Below are 21,873 nucleotides of genomic sequence, written 5' to 3' on the forward strand. Positions count from 1 at the left end.
GACCCCCTAGGGGTCCCGGACCCCCTGTTGAAGACCCTTGCTTTACCATGTTGCTGTTTTACATGCTAAAGCGTTTCTGTGTTTGAATGGACTGTGTCTAATCTAATCTGACAGTGTGTCGCACTCGCAACAATTGCACATACTGTACACACGTCATAATAAGCACAAGCGCAGATGGCGCACATAAACCAAGTTTACCCTTTTCACACACAGCCCACTGTACTGTACATGGAGGAGACCGCGGGTGAGTTAATAAATTGTACAAGAAGGAAAATCTGTTGTGGTGTGGCCTGCCATATACTGTAGTAGTCTATAATGTTAAAGCATGCTTAGCATGATTATTACTGAATATTTTAATTGAGCATTATCTATACTGGGCTGGTAATGATTTACCCTTTGTCAAGTCCCGCCCGTTGTCCCGCCCTTCTTCACACCCATTGGCTGCTGTGTCTTGGTGGGACATTAGGTGGGACACTCCATCCACTACCATTTTAATTCAGTTGCTTCGTATTGTTATTCTGTGTGTTCACTTCTAATTTCAAACTTGGTTTCAGTAAAATTGAGCTGCTCAGTGGCAGTATAGTGACTCAGCATGTTTTTAAAATGTTTTTATTTCTCCAAGAATTATGTTTTAGCAAATTCAACTTAACAAAGGCGGAACCAGGGCGGGACAAGGCAGGTAGAGCCTGCTGGTCGATCAGTCAGGGACCAACCAGAAGGCTAACAAAACCTGTAGCTCCATGGACAACAGTTTCCGACCTTTTGCAAACCTCTCACGGCCCACAGGTTGGGAATCGAAGGGCTAGTCCTTACAATTCTTGAAATTCCACCCATCAGTCGACCTCATATCTTTTTCTCCACAATTAAAGGCCCTTTCTCGCTGGGCGTGATAACGATAAAAAATATAGTTTTTCAAATGAAGTGGATGGTAGCGTCAACACCACAACGATAAAGCCGTCATAATTGATGTGAACACCGTAGCCGACATATCGTTATCGCACCGAGTGGGAAAGGGCTTTAAGTCGTAATGCCAATTGATTCCTAGTTGTCACTGCTGTTGAATTTTAGGCAGTATCGGTAGCTTTTCCAATACTGGTATTGGTATCTGAGCAACTCTACCTTCGTTCCACTCCACCCACCCAACACTCCCTGCTGGCCTGCTGACAGGTGCCGCCCCCAGCCTGTAGGATTACATTTATCAACCCTCCTCCGCCTGGCTTCCGTCCCCTGAACACAAATAGGCTACAGTATATATATATATATATGCACAGCAGCCATTTTGGAGAGAAGTTGGGTCAAAGATTTTCAAAAGTATGCAATCTCAATTGGACAGTACACAAATCCTGCAAATGGTCTCCTAAGTGGGCGCCGGCGTCTGACGGCAAATCTCGCTCAGGTCCCATCACGTTTACCAATAGCACCGGGTGCTAGATCCCACAAGAGTGTGTTGCTGAGACTGAGAAAGGTTGATAATAAAGTTGATTTTCTCTTTATTTGTGTCTCTCCATTTTAGTATGAATATTTGGGGAATATTGTGTTGCTTGTAATGCTCGGGTCCAATATTTAGTTCAGTATAGGGTTAGGTTTTGGCACTTTACTGAGGTTAAGGTTAGGAATAAGGTTAGTTTACTGAGGTTACGTCTAGGAATACCAGGCAGAGACCTGGTAGTGTGAAATTGGGCACGCGGACTGGTATTCGTGCCGAGTACATTAGTACTTAGGCCTACCTGAAAATGCATCCTCTGCAGTGACCCATCCTAAGTTTTAGGAGCACTAGGCACTATTAATACAGTCAGTGCCCATGGGGAGTGGTTGGGGATCAGTCTCTCTGGTTCAAGGACACTTTGTTGCAAAAGCCTGCAGGGGGGATTTGAACCGGGGACCTTCCCATTCCCAGGCGACCTTCCGAACTAAATGTTATACTCTTTCTCGCACTTCTTTGTGCACACAAAGTTGTCTGTGTGTGCACACAATACCGCCTTACAATACGTACATACTGTACAATGCAACTTAAAGAGAAACCTGTATGCTGTATGTACCTGTATGTTATCCCACGCAGTTTGAGCATGCAGTGGTGCAGGGTATAAATGGAAACAACCTCTTTACTAAAACACAGGGGGTTTTGATTAAGCTAGTAATGTATAGCATGACAGCTCTGTCTCTGAATGGGGAAAGCAATGCACCTGCTGCCTAGTAGGCCTACACACAGGAAAATAAAAGGTGCCAAACGGAACCAAAACCGGAGAAAGATGCCATAGCATAGAAAAGAGCAATTTTTCGTTCCAGAAAGAACATTTCAGACAAAGGTTCTTTAAAGGACCAATATTTTAATGGTTCTATAAAGAACCCTTAACTCATTGACTGCCACCATTAAAAGTGAACTATCAAGCTAGGTTGCCAAGCATTTCTTGATTTTTTACCATGTTTACCATTTTTTTTTTAATTCTGTCTAATGATGACTATGTCATGCCATGGCCCAGATGAAAGAGGGTAACTTCTAGTTTCCACAGAAAAAATAATTATGTTTTTATCATGTACACTTCTTTAGTTATAGCCATTTGAAAACCCTTGTTTCACCAAAACCAAGCCCTCTCAGAATAACAACTGGAGAAAAAGAAGTTTTTGTGAATGGTCTCTTTTCAAGCAAACAACTCATTTTTTTTTACTCACAGCTCTTTATTTATTACATCAGATGCTTACTTTATGATTTGAAACAAAAACAATATTTTCTTACAGTGTAATGGGCACATTGTCTGTCCGTCCGTCACACGTCACACTTTTGCACGTCACATCGTATCTCCGCAACCGTTGCCCCGATCCATGCCAAATTTCGCACACACACTCCTTGCCTGCCAACCTACAACCTCCACCCATCAATTCTCACATGCCCCTCTTCTAGCGCCACCATGAGGCCGATTCTTGCAAAACACATTTTTGGACACTGCTCCTACAATATTTGCCCTCAAATCACGCAAATCGGTACACAGTATGTCTACACTCATCTCATCAACATGGATATGTCCCATTTAGCGCCACCTTCAGGCCGATTTTTCAAAACACATTTTTGGACACTACTCCTACAGATTTTGCCCTAAAATCACGCAAATCGCTACACAGTATGTCTACACTCATGTCATCAAAATGGATCTGTCCCATATAGCGCCACCATCAGGCCGATTTTTTCAAACACATTTTTGGACACTGCTCCTACAGAATTTGCCCTAAAATCACACAAATCGGTACACAGTATGTCTACACTCATGTCATCAAAATGTGTCTGTCTATCGTCGACGTCGAGCACCGCTTGCATGCTCATAGTCAATCTCTGCGTGGTACCGTTCGAAACAAAGCCTCCTGTGCAAAGGCACAAGACACAGAGGGCAGTAGAATGAGGTCTCACTCCTTTTCTTATGTATTTTGCTGCAGATGTAGCAGACCCTTGTAGGGTTTCTCCTTCGTGGTCTGGGCGGTATCTTCTCAGGGACATGGGCTGACCTCCTCACACTCCGAGGATCGGGCCAGAGGGGTTGGGTGGGTCGCGGGGTGCACCAGGCTTCGACAATGGCTTCGGTGAAGCTCAGGAGCTCCTATATACACACACACACACACACACACATATATATATATATATATATATATATATACACACACACACACACACACACACACACACACACACACACACACACACACACATATATATATATATATATATATATATATATACACACACATATATATATATATATATATATATATATATATATATATATATATATATATATATATATATATACACATATATACACACACACATATATATATATATATATATATATATATATATATATATATATATAAAATATCATTATTTTTATCTTACCTTTGCCTGTTCCTTTGCTTGAAGGTCTCTGTGTCCCAGTGCCTGACAGAGAAGCACTTCCTTGATCAGCTTCTGAAAACGCATACCAAAATAAAATACATTATTTACTCCTCAAATTGAATGAAAAGTTCTGTTTCCATGTGTGTGTGTGTGTGTGTGTGTGTGTGTGTGTGTGTGTGTGTGTGTGTGTGTGTGTGTGTGTGTGTGTGTGTGTGTGTGTGTGTGTGAAAAGCATCAATGCTATATGAGATACATAAAGGTTTGCTGTGGGTGTATGTGTACTATGGGTATGCAGGGGTACTGCATGGTGAAAATGGGAATATGTATTTTACTGTTATGGGTAATGACAAAACATCAATACCTTGACTAGAATAACTTGAACAGAAAAATACATTTATATTTGCCATTATGCTGTTTTATTTTGAACATATTGACATGGGAAATGTTTTAGGCATTTAGTAGACCCAGAGCGATTAGTTACTCATCTAAATAAATAAATACATTATACAGAATATACTGTGTGTGTGTGTGTGTGTGTGTGTGTGTGTGTGTGTGTGTGTGTGTGTGTGTGTGTGTGTGTGTGTGTGTGTGTGTGTGTGCACGCGCGCGCAATGTGTGCTGCATGTGCACAACTTACGCGCATAGAAAGGGTCGTCTTTGCGGTTGCGTGTTGCTCTCCGGGGGTGCCACTCACAATCATCAGAGCCCTAGAATGGAGAGTTGCGTCACTCCCGTTCACTTCATGGGGCCAGGTCTTCTACGCACACATCTATTGGCGTATAGTGATAAACGGCCAACCGGAAGTTTACAAAATGCATTGAAGTCTATGAGGTGTAAAGTGACAATGAACCACGTGACCAGCGCTGTTTCTGACCCCGCGGTGACACCACTCTCTGATTATACTGCTCTGACAATCATCAGTGCTGCCGATGACATCATCTGCATCGGACACGGACCTGTACAGTGTACACATCATTTGATCGAGTGAATAATTTAGCGAAAGTTAGTTAGTCAGGAAAGTAGGCTACAAAGTGATGCGCTGTGAACTTGCACTGACTGCTATCTGCTGTTTTTGAATGGATCAATGATATGGATAATACATACATCTCACTCTGGGACTGGGAGAGCGTCTCGATGTTATCTCTCGGCGACATGGGCATGGCAGAGCGTTCTTCGCGTGGCCTCACGCAAGCCACCGATTCCGGCGTGAGGAGTGCGGGCAGTGGAGCCATGTCTGCCCGCGGTGTGTGTTGTTGGGACGGCGGCGCCGCCTCATCCGCCTCTAGCCCCTCGCCCGCGTCCAGGGATCGGGCTGGTTCGCGACGGGAACCAGAATCAGAGGCGACCGTCGAACCATGGCTAGCCGTCGGGCGCTTGCTGTGCCGCGGTGAGGGCATGAAACCCGCTCACAAACAGAAAAAGAAAACTACACGAATGAAACTATAGGATTACTGATCTACTGACACTAAACGGCACTGGACTTATCTGTCTCTCTCTGTGTGTGTGTGTGTGTGTTACACCAACGCTCTCCTCATCACACTGAGGTAAGTTTATGTTGAAACCTTTATAACACTTTGAGTGTTGATTTGTCAATGCTTTCATCTGGGAGGTGTTGCTGTGTTGTTGATGTGTTTGTGTTGGCTTGTTTTGGTATAGAGAGGCCTGAGAGGCCGGGCGGTTGCTACGAGGCTCTGATGTAGCCATTGTTTTCTTGCTGGGTCTTACCGTTTTGGTAAACTTTTGTTGTAGAAACTTTGAGCTTTTTTGTGTGGGTATGGAGCTGTGTGTGGGTTAGAGTTAGGGTGACCCAGTGCAGCAGGTCACAGCTTTTCAAGTGAAAATGTTTTTGATTCATGCAGAATGGTCTGCTTGAAGATCTGCTAGTTTTGTTTCACCACTGCTGCGGCCGCGCCGCACTGTGTCGGCAGAACTGAAGCCGTGTCCTGATAAATGAGTTCACTTTGGGTCATGGGGACTGGGGAGGTCGATTTCTCCTTTGTTTTCAAACAAGCTGACTTTGATGTGTGATTTTTAACCACCCTTTTATCATAGAAACATGACATTTTGTAACAGGCTAGGGGAAAGTGTACTTTTGCATAAACCTTGAAAACAGCCCCAACTCGTGAAACTCGGGCGTCGCAGCCTCAGACAATGGGAATAACTCGGGGTACTCGTGGCGGCGCAGTCAATGAGTTAATAACCACATAAACCCCTATATCGTCGTTGTCGGGTGAAAACCTTGTATGTCCAAACCGTTCGTTTTGCATTTTTCATTTTAACAAAAGTAGTGAAAACAGCCGATCAAGCACACAAGGCCTCGCTCTGCGAGGCGTTGTGTGCTTGTAGATCTGCTGTTTTCACTACGTTTGTGTGGCGGCCTTGTACGATGATGAAGCAGGGCTATACTTTGCGAAAGAACATACAAATTTGAAACTTGGAGATACAAGGTTTCCACCTGACAACGACAATATACTTCATCGACTACAACAAGATGTTTTTCCCCCTAAGAATGATTTCTCTTCCGCGAAAACAGTCGATCTACAAGCTCGAAGACGTAGATCGGCTATTTCCGTCGTATGTTCTGTAGCTACTAGTGTATTTTCAGTTTTTCACTCTACATTAAATATCTTCGCTAATATAAATAGCCGCACTACAAAAGCTTACAACGCGTTGCACAGTACAGTAAATGTAAACTACAAAGTCCTTCAACGATATGAGTGCAACATAGACCTTATTCACAGGCAGCCATACTGCCATAAATAGTTGTGTAATGTTACCTCCGTCACAGGTGTTATTAATGATGGTAATTAAGTCTCTGTTCCACTTAGTGCAGCGGAGGCTTCTTACAGTGAGGCAACGACGCGTCTATGGCCGACATGCACAATATAGCAGCACACAGGGGCGTCACAATGGGGGGGGGGGGAGGTGGGACTGAGTTACTAGGGTCCAAGGTGGAGGGGCCTTAATTTATTTTATACTTTAGCTATTGAAAAATAGCAGATCTACAAGCTCACAGCGCGGCACCGAGTGCCGCGCTGCGAGCTTGTACATCTGCTATTTTTGAAAAGTTGTGAAAATGAGTGCAAATCTTTGAATCTATATGTATTTTTTAAGCGAACATTTGTAACTCAAATTTTGCTTCTGAGGGGTCCCTGGAACTAAATATTTAGATATGGGGGTCCATGGCCAAATACATATAATTTTCTTCACGTGACAATTGAGCACCACTGACATAGAAACATAGGTTTTTCAAAAAACGCACACATTTTCGCGTAAAAAAAAATAAGCAGATACTATATACAAGTTCACAGCGCGGCACCGAGTGAAGCGCTGTGAGCTTGTATATCTGCTATTTTTCAATAGTTAAACCACAAAATATATAATGCGTTCCCAGTCTAAGGATTAAACCCCCTCCCCCTATGAAGAACATTGATGGGGGGCCCGCAGTGAAATCCTTGTACCCAGAATTTGGTGCGACACCCCTGGCTGCACATCCTGACTCTGTTTGACCGGAGTGGAACACAACATAAATCCTTAGTGAACACCTGTGAAGGAAGAAGCAACATTTACACAAACACTTGCATCAATATGACTGGCTGCCTTGTGGGGGAAAAAAGGTCTGTATGTGTCCTATTGGGACTTGACTTTACAACTTTGTGTGTGATATAGGCTATTACAAACATTAGATACAACACTGCAATGTTGCAAATTTTACCTGCGGCTTCAGTTGATCTAAACTAAGTGGCTCTCAACCTGTGGGTCGGGACATGATTTCTGGGGGGCCCCCAGATGATTGCCACATTGTTTTCTCACTCAACAGTAAACAAACCAACACACAGTATGAGAGTATACAGGGTATCTGTGACAATTACAAAAAAAAAAAAAAGTTATCTATGGAACCGAATCAAGCATGTAATGTAATAATTATTATCATATAATGATTATTTGGGGGGTTGCGGCCTCTAAGGTTGAGAACCACTGATCTAACTCAACCTACTGATATCTTGTAGGCCTATGTGTGTCACTGAATGTGTCACTCAAGCATGTGTGGCGGAGAGAGTCAAGTAGGCTGCAGCCGTTAGCTTCTCGAGAGAGTCGCAGCCCCAGCCTTGAAGCCTCAAAAGTCCAGTATCTGCCCTCGTTCCATAGGGATATCCCTTTGATGTAAATGGTTAAGATATTGGACTTTCATGCGTGAGACCCGGGTTTGAAGCCGGGTGGGGAGGTTCGGATCACCTCTGTTACATTGGTGCGGTGACCCGGATCCGGGCTTCCCTGTAGGAGGAGGTCAAAGGGGGGTGAGTGTGGCGGAGAGAGTCGCAGCCCCAGCCTTGACGCCTCAAAAGTCTAGTATCTGCCCTGGGTCCATAGGGATATCCCTTTGGAGTAATGGTTAAGATATTGGACATTGGACGGGAGACCCGGGTTCGAAGCCGGGTGGGGAGGTTCGGATCACCTCCGTTACACACACACACACACACACACACACACACACACACACACACACACACACACACTCACAGACACACACTTATTAGGCAAATTAGGAATGTCATATGAAAATTATAATGAATGAGATAGCAGCCCATGAACAGTAACCAGAAAAGGAAATCACATTCCAAGCAAGGGGTGATTTGAGAGCTTTACACATTATAATTATGTAAATTGGATGGTCTATGTCTGAATAGCACAAAATGTGAAATAACAATAATGATAATACTGAATTTTATTTATAATGCACTTTACATTTGATACAAATGTGCTACAAATATATTAGAACATATTATGAAATGGAAATAACAGTAGGCCTAATGTTGAATGTGTTCAAGATTACTGTAGATATTGATACTGATATCAATATCAATAAAGTGATAACATTAATATTTAATTAAACAGTAAACAGCTAGTTAGTGATGATGCTGACCACTAATACATAATTTGTGACATAGATGCCTGTGTTTAACAAAGTTAAACTAAAGTAGGCTATTAAGCCTTGCCGAGCCATGAGGCCCAAAGGGCATGAGCCTATCTCCTTATTCTGTAGCGTAAGGCAGCTTGATGTGCAAGTACATCCCCTGGACATGATGCTAGTATGTCACAGGGACTTATCTAATAAAAGTCTTCAATCCCCAATCCAACTCTTTTCTTGTAAATATTATTTATTTTATATTGTGTTTTATGATTGTTTTTCTGATGATATCTTCTGCACTGTCTGTCATTCAAATGTCATAAATAAAATAAAAAAAGGATCTCAATTGGACAATTAAGCCATAGGCCTAGTCCTTTTGGGGTTTATCCTTTTAGTTGACCTTGTACCAGTGAACTGTATTGTCAATGTCATGAAACTGTCTGTGCAAACTTCTAATAAAGTCTTCAGACTTCTATCAATAAATTAATCAATCAATCAATCAAAACATTTATTATTATTTAGTGAAAATATACAGGAATGTAGCGAAAGACAAAACGAATTTAACTTTATAATCTCAGATAAATATACTATTTATCATTGTGTGAGGCCGGACATTCCATGGTGGGAAACAAACAGGTGCAACGTCCAAATGATTCCCTAATTTGAAACGTTGGTTGAAAGAAAGTACAACAGCGCCATCTTCTGTTGAAATTGTTAATTTATATTTGGCTAATTCGACACAGCTTGTAATTTGGTATTTATTATGTCTTAACCTTAAACAACAGGGTATTTTGTTTTCGACCAAGGCGTTAGTAAACACACATTTAGGTGTACAGTAGGTTTGACGGTTGGTTGGTTACCCAGCAGGGAAAATGGCAAGGTCATTTCTGTGCTCTCAAAGCCCCAGTTTCAGCTTTGGTGAGACTTCTTGTGAGGTCTTGTCTGACATCCTGCTGGTTGTTAACGAGCAAAACAAAGACAGCCTCAGCAGCTCGTTGAAATGTAGCGGTGCTTTTAAAGACAACCCCAAAATGATTGGTGAGTAACTGCAGTGGTGTAAAGTAACTAAGTACATTTACTACGGCCTACTGTACTTGAGTAGAGTTTTGAGTTGCCTACTTTACCTGAGTATCTCTCCAGTTTTCAGTACTTTTACTTCTACTCCACTACATCTCAGAGGCAAAAATTGTACTTTCACTCCACTACAATTATTTGAAAACTTTAGTTTCTAATTACTTTTACTGCCGATATAGGCTACATGATTGTAGCCTATTATAAAACATACATTAATCCACTTTAGCCCTATTTTAGCCCTATTTTGTACCGATCTACAATATTTGTAGATCTGCTATTTTCAAACATTTTGTACTTTTACTTTTGGTACTTTAAGTATAGCCTATTTTGATGCCAATACATTCGATTTTGGATCCCAGACTTTTACTTGTAACCGAGTATATAGCAGTATTGATACTTGTAAAACATTTGAGTCGATTCGAGTCAATTCAAAATTGACTCGAGTAAAAGTACACAAGTATTGAATACACTTAAAGTATAAAAGTAAAAGTACTCATTATACAAATGTATACAAATCTTTTGAAAATAGCAGATCTACAAGCTCACAAAGGCCAAAATGTATACAGGGCTGAAGTTGTTAATGTAGGTTTTGTAACTCTTAGTGCTCGTCAGGGTGGGGGGTCCCCAGTTAAAATATGATTATTATGGGGGGTCACATCCTGAAAAGGTAACTTGAGAACCACTGATCTACTGTACCTGGCTACCATATTTATGGTAACCTGACAGCTGACTCTGTTCCTCCCTGTGCCTCCCAGAATGCATCTTCCTGATGACCGAGGAGATGAGACTTGATCCCATGGTTGGATACCATGCCATTGAAATACTCGAAAGGTACGATGACAAAAATAACAATAGTAGCTTCTGTTCCTCTATTCCAGGGGTCTTCAACGTGTTTCAGCCCAAGGAACCCTTAGCTGTATTTGTATTTATTTATTAGCACATAGTAAATAGCACATAGTAAATATGCTTAAATATAATATACATACAATAAAGTACATGCATATATATTACAAACTCTGCCTACAAACCTGAACACACATAACCAAATACAAATGTATCTACTACTTTTTGGCTATGGGCATTTTTTTGTAGTTGGCTTTAAAGACCGGTAATGGAGATTCTTTTAGCCTTGGATCGGCGGCATTCCATAAATTAGTTCCTCTAAATCTTATTGAAAACTGCCTGATTTCACAGATAGCCATACATTTTCAGACTTTTAACAGTCAGACATAACTACTCAAACCGTCAATGCTTAGTAAACCTGACCTTTTGCTCTGTACTTGGTCTGCTCTTTTATCCCCCCCAGATCAGCTATTTTTGGCCAAAGTTTTCTGAATAGGGGAGTCTAGGGTTCAAGGTTAGTTAAAGGTGATACACCATGAAATTTCACTTTTCCTATTTTAAAACCTTTTTTTGGGGTCCCACTAGCACCTTCTATCCTCAAAGTCCCATTTCTGACCGTTGTGTCTTTCTCTGGTTTTGGGAAGGCGGAGGTTAAAAGCATCCCACGGGTTCTCAAAACAGGCTGTCTAGATTTGCTGCCGTCGCTGACGTCATTGACGGCCGTTTTTGAAGATTTTTTTTTTTTTCAAAAACTTTTTTTTTCAAAAAAAATGTTTTCAAAAAGATTTTGGGGGGGTGGCGCAGTTCAGGCCAAAGGTGGTACTGCAGCTGAAAATGCTCTGAGAGCCATTCAAAATGAGAGAGGCTCTCTATTCAGGAGTGGTAATTTAGCCTCAAACCTTTTGAAAAACGTTTTTGGGACATAAACAATATGACATAAATACTTTTTAAATGCATGGTGTATCACCTTTAATGCAAAAACAAGTTCCTATCACACAAGGATTTGGGGGCCCCCCCTGTAGTAACTCTGAGAACCCCCTAGGGGTCCCAGACCCCCTGTTGAAGACCCAGAGTCGGACTCAGAGTCGCAACAAGCTTTCATCCAAACCACTGTCTCTCCAGGTTCATGATCAAGCACATTGCAGATATGTTCACTGCTCTGACAGCTCAAGGTGCTGCTGCAGATCAGCCAACAAACCACGAGGATGTCGTTTATGAAAAGCTGAGGAACGAATACGTGCTGATCGTCTTCTCTTGTGTACAGATTGCAAGTAAACTGTCTTTGCACACCAATGTAAGTTATTGTGACACCTCCCACAATCTCCCGACTCTCAAGGTCTTTGTACATCTTTGTCAGGCTTCGGGTCCTAAAATACATTTTGCTCTTTCTCAAGATTGTCGACAACAATATCGGCGTGCAGTTTCTTCACTCGATGGGCCAGAAAGTCTCCAAGCAAGCACTTCTGGAGTCAGAATTAATGATCTTGAAAACGCTTGAATTCAATCTAAACGTCCCAAGTGCTCTGTCATCCGTGGAAACTCTTCTGGAGGTGCTTGGTAAGCTATCACATGTGGATACAATTTAGCCTACACAAAGTAACACAATGTGTTAATTTGTCTCATTGACATTGTGTACTTAGGGCATACATACATGGGCAACTGGCGGCCCACCGTCACTTAATGCAACCCACAGGTTAATATCAGAATACTGATATATTGTTGATTTCAGCTGTTACAATTCCAAACATGCAAACATGACCCACGCTTTAATCATTTCAGTCTATATTAGTAGCTTAATGACTTTTAAAGGACTAGTCTTTTTTTCCCCAATATATTTGTGTTTAAGTTCATAAAGTTAACATAAGAACATATAAATGCAATTGAAATGAAATAAAAACTAGTCCTATGCCCGGGTCAGTCTGTGATGTCAGTACTATGATGTCAGAGTATGACGTCAGCATGCAAACAGACAGCCACAACCATGGTGGCGACACTGTATATTATCAGTGATGTCAGGCTTGTCAGCATGCAGACAGACAGTGGAAATCATCTCCAAATGTGGGCATTGTTTCAGCATGCGGCTGTTACCATGGTGGCCACACTGTTTAGTATCAGAGATGTCAGCATGCTGATCTCCAAATGTGGGCATTTTTTCAGCATATGACAGTATGTAAATGCATGGTCTCCTGGTGAAAATAGAAAAGAATCATTATAACATTGAAAAGACATGTACTTTCATAGGACACAATGACGCAACAATCCCTCTTGAGCGTCTACATCCACTGTGCTGCCACGTTCTCAAGTTCACTTGCCTAGAGAAGACTGCCATCTATGACTCTCTGCTAATGGCCACCACCGAGTGCCTCAATCCATCTAGAGAGCAGAGGTACGTACATTTATGTATTGTTGCATTCTGCAAAGTTTTGCAGAATGCAGGAGGATTTGCTTAATTTAAACATCGCACGAGAGTGTTACTTGCCTAAAAGAACTGAAGCTAACTACAGGTTGCAATCATTCTACAGTACTTGTACTGTATGTGAGTGTAAACTAGGCTTTAGTAGATAATGATTTGTTTCTGCAGCACTCAAACTTATCGATTATCTATGGTGACCGATTATAAACAAACCTGAATGACATGAAAGCCTTTACATATATCTATTTATTTCAAAATGTAAATTAACTCCTTGAGATGCATCATCTCATTTTCAAGGGGGTCCTCTAGCACAACATACAAATAGGGCTGTCACGATTATGAAGTTTTACATGACGATTAATTGTCATTCATATATTTGTGATTAAGAATTTAATTCAGTTTTTGTTGTTGACAATTACATTTCTGTTTGGCTTTTAGGCTTTGAAGTTGCACATGGCAGACATGACACATAACCTAAATATGCAAAGAAATTACTGACATATTTGACGTAATACTTAAAAAAGGACATTGATAGTGGAAATAGCCGATCTACAAGCTCACAAAGCGACGCGTTGTGAGCTTGTAGATCTGCTGTTCTTTCGGAAATGTTTGAAAATATATGAAAAATGTTCAACATGGAAACGATTGTGACGAAATAATTGCGATTATGTCAACTAATTGCGATTAGACGATTATTATGTACTAATTGTGACAGGCCTACATACAAACAGCAATAACAATAAATAAAACAACTGAACAACATAGAACGGTCAGCGTAGCACCATCAACAAGGACATACAGACACATCTGAGCTACAACGCTGTGGGTTGAGAGTATGTATGTATGTACTGATGTACTACTGTGTATAACATTATGTGTATATTACAGATACAGCATTGTCCTCCTATAGTATTAGAATGATTTATATTCTGTATATGTATATTTCTTTTAAACAGAGAGAACTTTGTGCCTGTGACTAAAGACTGCATGCTTCTCGGTGTTGGCGTGATCGCAGTGGCTACGTACATCTTCAACATCAGCAAATGGGAAGAGGTGAAACATTCACTGTTTATATTAATGAATTGTTTAGATTTCTTTTCTGAAATATCTTCTGAAATATCTCTGTGGATTTCCTCTGACCTTATCACATCTGCCAACTCAGGGCAAAATGTCAGCTTTGCACACAACATAGCCTACTGTATATCTCATAATCTAAGTGTAGCACTTGAGAGTGCAGGGCTCAAAGAATGGCAATGTTAGATACAAAAACTAAATAGATATATGAAGGTAGTTTAGATCGAAACATTGTAACAAACTACTACTGTAAGTGAAGGCAGTGTGCGGGACAAATTAAATAAATTATGCTGCCCCATGTCTTGGGGTGATTGATATAAAGTACAGTAGACCTAAGCCTCATTTATACTTAGTTGCGCACAGGAAATAGCCAAGCTTGTAGGTCGCCAATTTCTGGTTTGCGACACCCACATGCAACTAACTGCCGCCTTACCACTGTTTGAGAACCACTGGTTAGGAAACAAGCCCAAATAAGCAACTACCTGTACACTCAAGAACTATTTCTTCACCCTTGCTTTTAGTTGAGTTTACATATCTGTGCTGTTATTCATGTCAAGATTCACTGTCTTGAAAATGTTTAATTTTTATGGTGAAGTTTTATTGATAATCTTGTCTGTTTTAAGTGAAGCACTTGTGCTTCACTTTTGCTCTGTAGCACTTTGAGCTCCATTTCATGTCATGAAAGGTGCTATACAAATAAAGTTTATTATTATTATTATTATTAGCAAAAAGACCCCCAAAAAACGCAACCTGCGACTACCAATGTTGGATGTTGGGATGTTACAGAAGAACAAGCCTAACCGCCTGTCTGTCCGTCACGTCACATCACATCACATCACGTCACACACTCCTTGGATGTCAAATCACAACCTCCGAACCTGATCTCTCACATGGCCCTCTTCTAGCACCACCATCAGGCCGATGGTGGTGTCCAAAAACATATTTTTGGACACTGGGGAAAAGTGGGACTGAGTTACTAGGGCCCAAGGTCGAGGGGCCTTAATTCTTTTATACTTTAGCTATTGAAAAATATCAGATATACAAGCTCACAGCATGGCACCGAGTGCCGTGCTGCAAGCTTATAGATCTGATATTTTTTTTAAGTTGTGAAAATGTGTGCAAATCTTTGAATACAGTATATGTATTTTTTAAGCAACATTTGTAACTCAGATTTTGCTTCTGGGGGGTCCCTGGAACTAAATATTTTGAGATGGGGGTCTGTGGCCAAATACATATAATCTTGGGGGTCCTTCACATGAAAAAGTTTGAGCACCACTGACATAGAAACATATGTTTTTCAAAAAACCTTAGAAGGATTTGAAATATTCAAAGAATTCAAATTTTCAAGATTTTTCAAAAGCTTGCAGTGTGGCACTCGATGCCGCGCTGTGACACCGCTGACTCTGCGCCTCACTCTCTTTTCTTTCTTGCATGACAGGTGGTGAAGGAACTGAGCTTCATCACCGGGATGTCCAAGCAGAGCATCGTCGACTTCACTCACGTGACAGTGATGCACATCACTAAGACAAGTTCTCCTGTCACACCGTGACTCACCTTTCACCCACTGGAAATGACCGTTGTGCTGATTTAGCCACGTTTTGCTTTTGAGCTTTATATGTCCACGAGGTTGTGTGCAACTAAGTCAGAGACGATTGCTATAGGATCGGCAGTTTGGTAGTCGCTGAAATACCTATGTAATTAATTAATGATGTTTAAGTGGTGCCGGTAAAAGTAAAGCACCTTTGTTACCCAAGGAGGACAGCTGAGTTCTGAATCAGCATGCATATTATTGATCGATTTGATCCATTTTATATTCTAAGTTACACTTCATTACATTTGTGTTCTCAGTAGATTTGACAAATCTTTTGGTTATATTTGTAAAGAATAAAATATATGTGTGAACATGTGTATCTGTATGTGTGTGTGTGTTAATGGCGAAACTCTTCACAGCAGTGAATCATTTTGACTTTCACATGTTCACCTCATCAGAAAGTAGCCCAGTGCATCTGTATATTACCAGCAAATTCTTCCAGGGGTGAAATGCGAGTGTATAGGGACCCAGTCCATAGCCTTGGTTTTATATGGATTCAAGAAAAAAAAGAAGAAATATCATGACTGAAATTCAGCAACTTGCTAAATAGCACGAAAGAAGCCTGCCCACATTATCCTAGTGTTGGGGATAGCCAGAAAGAAATCCTTGGTCAGAAGACCTGAGAGATCTCACATTGTCATGGGGATTCACTAATTCAGATATGTGATGTGATACAGTATGTAAAGAGGGGCTAGCCAGTATAGTGATTTTGAAGAGGTGGTGCCATAGTTTTGTACATTTTCTGTTTTGTATGTTTGTTGAGTTATGGTGGTTATAATGTGCAAATATGCCTTCCCTGTGTATTTGTGGTTTCTTCCTGAAAGCTGAAAGCCCCTGAGTCAAAAGGCCCAATCAAAAGACACAGATTTAATGACTTCATAAAATCATTCCATCCCCTTTTACCATACACACAACACTGTGGGTGTGGCTAACTTCAGCTGGGTCGCCACCCACCTGACAGCCACATAAAAACATGATTTTAATACTTTCTGTACACTCTTTTTCTTTTTTTTGGGGGGGGGGATCACGGCACCCCATCTTTAAATAAATGCTACATTGGATATGTAACCAGTGTAGAGCAGCGAGCAATGGTGTGATATGTGACCTGTGTTGTGTATTGGTTAGGAGTGTAGCAGTCACGTTTTGGCCAAATCGGAGCCAAGGCGACCGCGGTTTTCCCGGTGACCCTGAGTGCAACGGTGTAGGGAATTCTAGAACACAGTAACACCACTGACTATTGCCGATGGAGAGGTTAGCATTATGTATTGAGAGGCACTCGCAAGATATTTTAAAGTTATTTGGGGCCATGATGATAACCCCTTCTTCCCACTACTAGACTAATAAGGATTTATATTTTCTGTGTTATTGTTTAAAACCACAATTATTCACCTGTGGCAAGATCGCGGTTCCACTAGTTTTACTATCTTGCGCTAATGCACACAACTGTTTTCGCCAGGTTTAAGGTCTTGTTTTAGTTGTTTCTCATAAGCTCGCGACCCTCCTAGCCCATCAGCTCCCACCGTTGCGATCAGGGTCACCGGGAGCCAAGACTGAGGAGCTGCATGTGAACCTGTCCAAAGGCTACTCCTCTCAGTCGATCCCTGTAGTAGTTTAGATTAGAGCAGATGTAGTTAGTACGTATATACACGGTTCCACGATTATTTGTATATATATTATATATATTTTTCCCCCCTGCACTGTTTTATTCTTTTATGATTTTTTGCAGTTTTTTTCATGCACTATTTGTTTTATTCATGATTTTTTGCTGTTTTAAACAGAGACAAACATAATTTTGTTTCTTTTTTCTAACGCTTTTTGTAGACCGAAAAACTTATGACAAATAATGCAATCTTGAATCTTGAAGTAGAGATACCATTAGAGGAAAGAAAATGGTTGGTCTCAAACACAAGGTTGTCAAGGCTCTGGTCGGTGCTGACGTTTTTTTTGCCACAACTGTCTCTGACCGATTATCGTTGCCGTGCTTCACCTGCTCTGTCCCTTCAGGAGAGATCACACCTCTGTGATATCGTACTCCTGTCTAATCTCCTCTGGGTGAACGGAGCTATTGGGCATATCAATGCACACCTCCAAAGAGGCGGTGGTGGGTGGCGGCGTAGGCTGAAGGAGGGACTGGGGACCACTTGCAGACGGGGTGGCCGCGGGTGACGGAGATGACCTGGACAGCAGAAGCCCGTTCTGGTAGTGGTCACGGGTGATCCTAACAAACTGCAGATCCGTGAGGGCACAGAAATCCGTTGTATATTGGGAGGGGGTGCCTGGGATCGACGTTTTGCTGCCGTAGGCGGAGCTGCTTTCCGGAGCATCGGGAGAATGGGATTCGGCGGACGGCACCTTAAGAGCCATTTCCCCGTAGAAGGAGAACGGACCAGTTACAAACTTCAGGTTTTCATCGCCTACCTCCACCTCCACCTGACCCTGTAGAATTAGTATAAAGTAGTCCACAGGTTTACCCCGTTGGTAGAGGGCGTGCTTTGACGGGGGATCTTTATCGTTGAATTTCATCTCCTGGATGACTTGCGGGTGTTGCAGGATCTTCACCAAGACCTTCTCTGTGATTTGGTGAGGCCTGAACAAGCTCACCTCTGTGGCCAGGAACCGTTGCGCTGCTAGCATCAGCTGCGGAGAAATGTTCACCCTGCTATCGCCGTCTTGCTTGAAGGCAGAGAGGTCGCGCTTATGCCGATTGGGGTTCACCCTTTTCCTGGTTCTGTTGTCGGTGTAAAAATCAGATTCATCCAGGATCTCTGATTTAATGATCTCCTCGATGATGTCCTCCAAAGTGACCAATCCCACCCTTTCATTGTTTACCTTCTGGACAATGGCCAAGTGGGACTTTCCTTTCTTGAAGTACTCCAGCATAGCGTCCAGCTTTGTGTCATGGAAGACACATTTTAGGGGATGCTCAAACGTATTTATGATCGTCTTCAAAGGAGCCTTGTCATCAGGGTCCACAAACGCCAGATCTTTCACGTACAGAATGTTGACAATGTTGGTGCGTTCACCCTCAAAAACTGGGATGCGCGTGTATCCACTCTCTGTGATCTCTGAGATGGTTTCGAAATCTAGCAGTGCGTCTTCGGGAATCATGAAGCAATCAGGCAAGGCCGTCATCACATCCTCTACAGTTTTGGTCCTGAACTCAAGGGCTCCAAGCATCATGTTCATCTCCTCTTTGACAAGGCCATTATAGGGTTCAGTCACTTTAAGCATTCCTACAAACTTCTCCCTGGTGTAGATGGTACCAATCTCTTGTCCCAGTAACACATCCAGGAGCTTGCTCACAGGGTACGACACAGGGAAAGTCAGTAACATCACAAACTTAGTCAACGGTATTGTTTTGGCTCCCACAGCCAGTCCGTGGCGAGAGCATATTGCTTGGGGTGCAATCTCACCAAGGACAACAATGCCAATAGTAGAGGCGACCACTGTACCCACCCCAGAGCCTATAAGATTGTCGAGCAGAATGGTAAGCGCTACGTTCACTAAGACGTTGCCCAAGAGAAGGGAACAGAGCAAATAGTTGCCCTTTCTGCGGATGGGCTCAATTTCCCGGGCATATTTCTTCTCTTGATCTGTTCCACAGGTCTGGACAATGCGGAGCCCCTCTGGATCCAGTGCCATAAGCCCCAGGTTCAACCCGCTAAATATAGCGGACAGTACAAACAAGCAGGGGATGATGGTTATCAGCATCCACATGGGAAGAAGAGAACGCGTCTCCTCGACCACCAGGATCCTACCATGACTCTCTCCCATGAGCTCCCAGCGTCTGCTCCCATCTTCACAGACTCTCTCGGTGCACAGTGCATATTCCTTCTTCAACTCGTTCTTGCGAAGCCGTTTAAGGTTTATACTAACAACTCCTGTCGTTCCTGCGCCACTGACCTCCTCCATTACGTTTCCGATGCTGATATCTTGCGTAGCGAAATCGACACAAGTCCTGTTCGCTGTGTCTATGCTATCACTAATCTCCTTGTCGTTCTTCGTGAATTCCACGAAGCGTATTCCCCTCCACGTTTCCGAGTCAAACTGCAGTCCGTAAAACCGGAGCTGAACAGTACTCTCCTCAGTCACCTGGATGACACCGTCATCAGTGGTAGTGGCGGGTTTGTCGCTTCTCTCCAGCCGCATACCAAGCACGTGGCTCCTGCAGGCACCCGGTGTCGCTGATTCTGTGCGTCCTCCTCCGGCAACACCCGAAAGGAGGAGTAAAGCAAGCACACACCACCTGGCAGTGATCCATCCTGTCACCATGTCCAAATGGATGGATTTAAGTCATCTTACTCCTTATATAGAGGAGCTCTGGTCTGATGTCACAAACAAGCAACAACAAACTATTACCATGCATGCCTGAATGCCAGCGGTGGACGAAGAACTCTAGAACTCTTGAACTTTAGTCAAAGTATAGATAGTCCTGGTCAAATATTACTCAGTGAAAAGTTGCTCTTCTTCTTTCGTGTATCATCGTCCTTGATGATTGGTTGACAACATTTTATTTATTTTACTTAGGGAAGGCCATGGGGCTGGCTGTCGTCTTCTCCCCCTTGCTGACGTCAACATGTAGTAAACATATTTTCCCAAATATGGATATGACTGACGTCTGTTATGGACCGCTTGACTCACACAATATGTCCATATATGGGCATTCCAAGCTATGGGCTTAATATTGATGACACCAGGGAACTCCATCTATGGGCATACAAGGGACAAGGACGGAATGTGATGTCACAATGTGATGTTATAGGTCAGCTAGACATATATGGAGATCAGGGATCTCCATTAAGTGTCCAACGAAGCTTGGCCAAAGCCAATGTGACCCTGGGCGTACATACTGGTACGGACAAAGCCAGATGTTGGAGCTTAGCTCCTTCCAGGAGCACCGCTCAAAAAAAGACTGCATCTCAAGGGGCAATCCCTTCAATAAAAATCTGAAATCCCTGTATTCAATAGTACAAATTACAAGGTCAATTCTAGTATAGTTTATATTTATCTTCTTATAATAGAATTGGCTTAAGCCAAGCCTCCAGAACCACAGTAGTGCATTGAAGTGGCCGTCGCCTGGTGGTCAAATATATATATATTATATAGCAACACTTCAGCATTTAAAAGGCTACTGTGCATGCTCTATAGTCTGAAATGCTAGCTATTGGCCAAGAGTTGGCCTAGATAAGTAGGCCAACTCCTTATTTGGGGTACTTCCGGCAGTCTTCCGGGTGCTTCAAACGCCACTGAGCAACTTTCATTGAGTCCGCCCTCTAGTTTCAGGGTCCCCAGTTCCTGGAAATATTTTGAAATTATAAAAATCCTTTTTACAGAACTGGAAAAGGTTTGGAATTGATCATGGGTCCTGGAAGAATATTAGGCTGTATTGTTTTTGGCTAATAATTGTGTTAATAAAAAACATTTCTCTAAAACATGTATAACATAACATTACACAAAATAGAAACTAAGTCGTTTTTCACAGAACGGGCAACATGATTGCAGCCTAATGTGACAAAAAGAAGAGATCTACAAGCTCACAAAGTGCTGTAGCATGACGCGTAGTTAGCTTGTCACGTGACACCAACCTCTGCAGTGCAACCTAACTCATTGGTGAGGAAGCGTAAGCAATTTAACTCCTTGTTATGATATATCGGTTGAACTAATATCGACTATGTCCTAGAATAGGTGGAGTAGAAAAGAATTTGTCATGAAATTTGGAATCGAATCATACCATAATACATAGGCTTTATTTCTGCTACACTGCCTGTCTTTCTTTGGGCATTTCACATACAGTAGGAGTAAGATACTATATAATGATTGTTATATACCGGTAGGCCTGGAAATTGGGTTAAATATTCTGGAAATGTTTGGAAAAGTTTTGGAAATTCATTGGTAAAAATGTGTGTGAACCTAGTAGTTTACCCGTGCACGACTGTCAGGTTGCATACACAAACTTTAGAAGGCAATCGTAGCCAAACAGAAGGGAATATGGGAAATGGGACAGATCCATGTTGATCCATGTTTGGAGCAGAGTCCAAAAATGATTTTTTTGCTAAAATCAGCCTGATGGTGGCGCTAGAAGAGGA

At 42.1% G+C, this 21,873-nt stretch overlaps 2 protein-coding genes across 2 annotated transcripts; one reads left to right on the forward strand and one right to left on the reverse strand.

Annotated features, from left to right (window-relative positions):
• Window positions 1-9,664: 9,664 nt before the first annotated feature.
• Window positions 9,665-15,745, forward strand: cntd1 (cyclin N-terminal domain containing 1; the record flags this gene model as incomplete). Its single annotated transcript, XM_080732548.1, has 7 exons — window positions 9,665-9,830; window positions 10,622-10,697; window positions 11,832-12,003; window positions 12,104-12,266; window positions 12,951-13,095; window positions 14,079-14,175; window positions 15,635-15,745. 7 exons carry the CDS (start codon window positions 9,665-9,667, stop codon window positions 15,743-15,745), a joined length of 930 nt encoding a protein of 309 aa, XP_080588674.1.
• Window positions 15,746-17,797: 2,052 nt separating this feature from the next.
• LOC308290639 (metal transporter CNNM4-like) lies at window positions 17,798-20,059 on the reverse strand (the record flags this gene model as incomplete). Its single annotated transcript, XM_080732549.1, has 1 exon — window positions 17,798-20,059. The coding sequence occupies one exon, from the start codon at window positions 20,057-20,059 to the stop codon at window positions 17,798-17,800; it is 2,262 nt and encodes a 753-aa protein (XP_080588675.1).
• Window positions 20,060-21,873: the final 1,814 nt, after the last annotated feature.

Source organism: Nannobrachium achirus (genome assembly GCF_963921795.1).
Source record: "Nannobrachium achirus genome assembly, chromosome: 9".
Taxonomy (NCBI): domain Eukaryota; kingdom Metazoa; phylum Chordata; class Actinopteri; order Myctophiformes; family Myctophidae; genus Nannobrachium; species Nannobrachium achirus.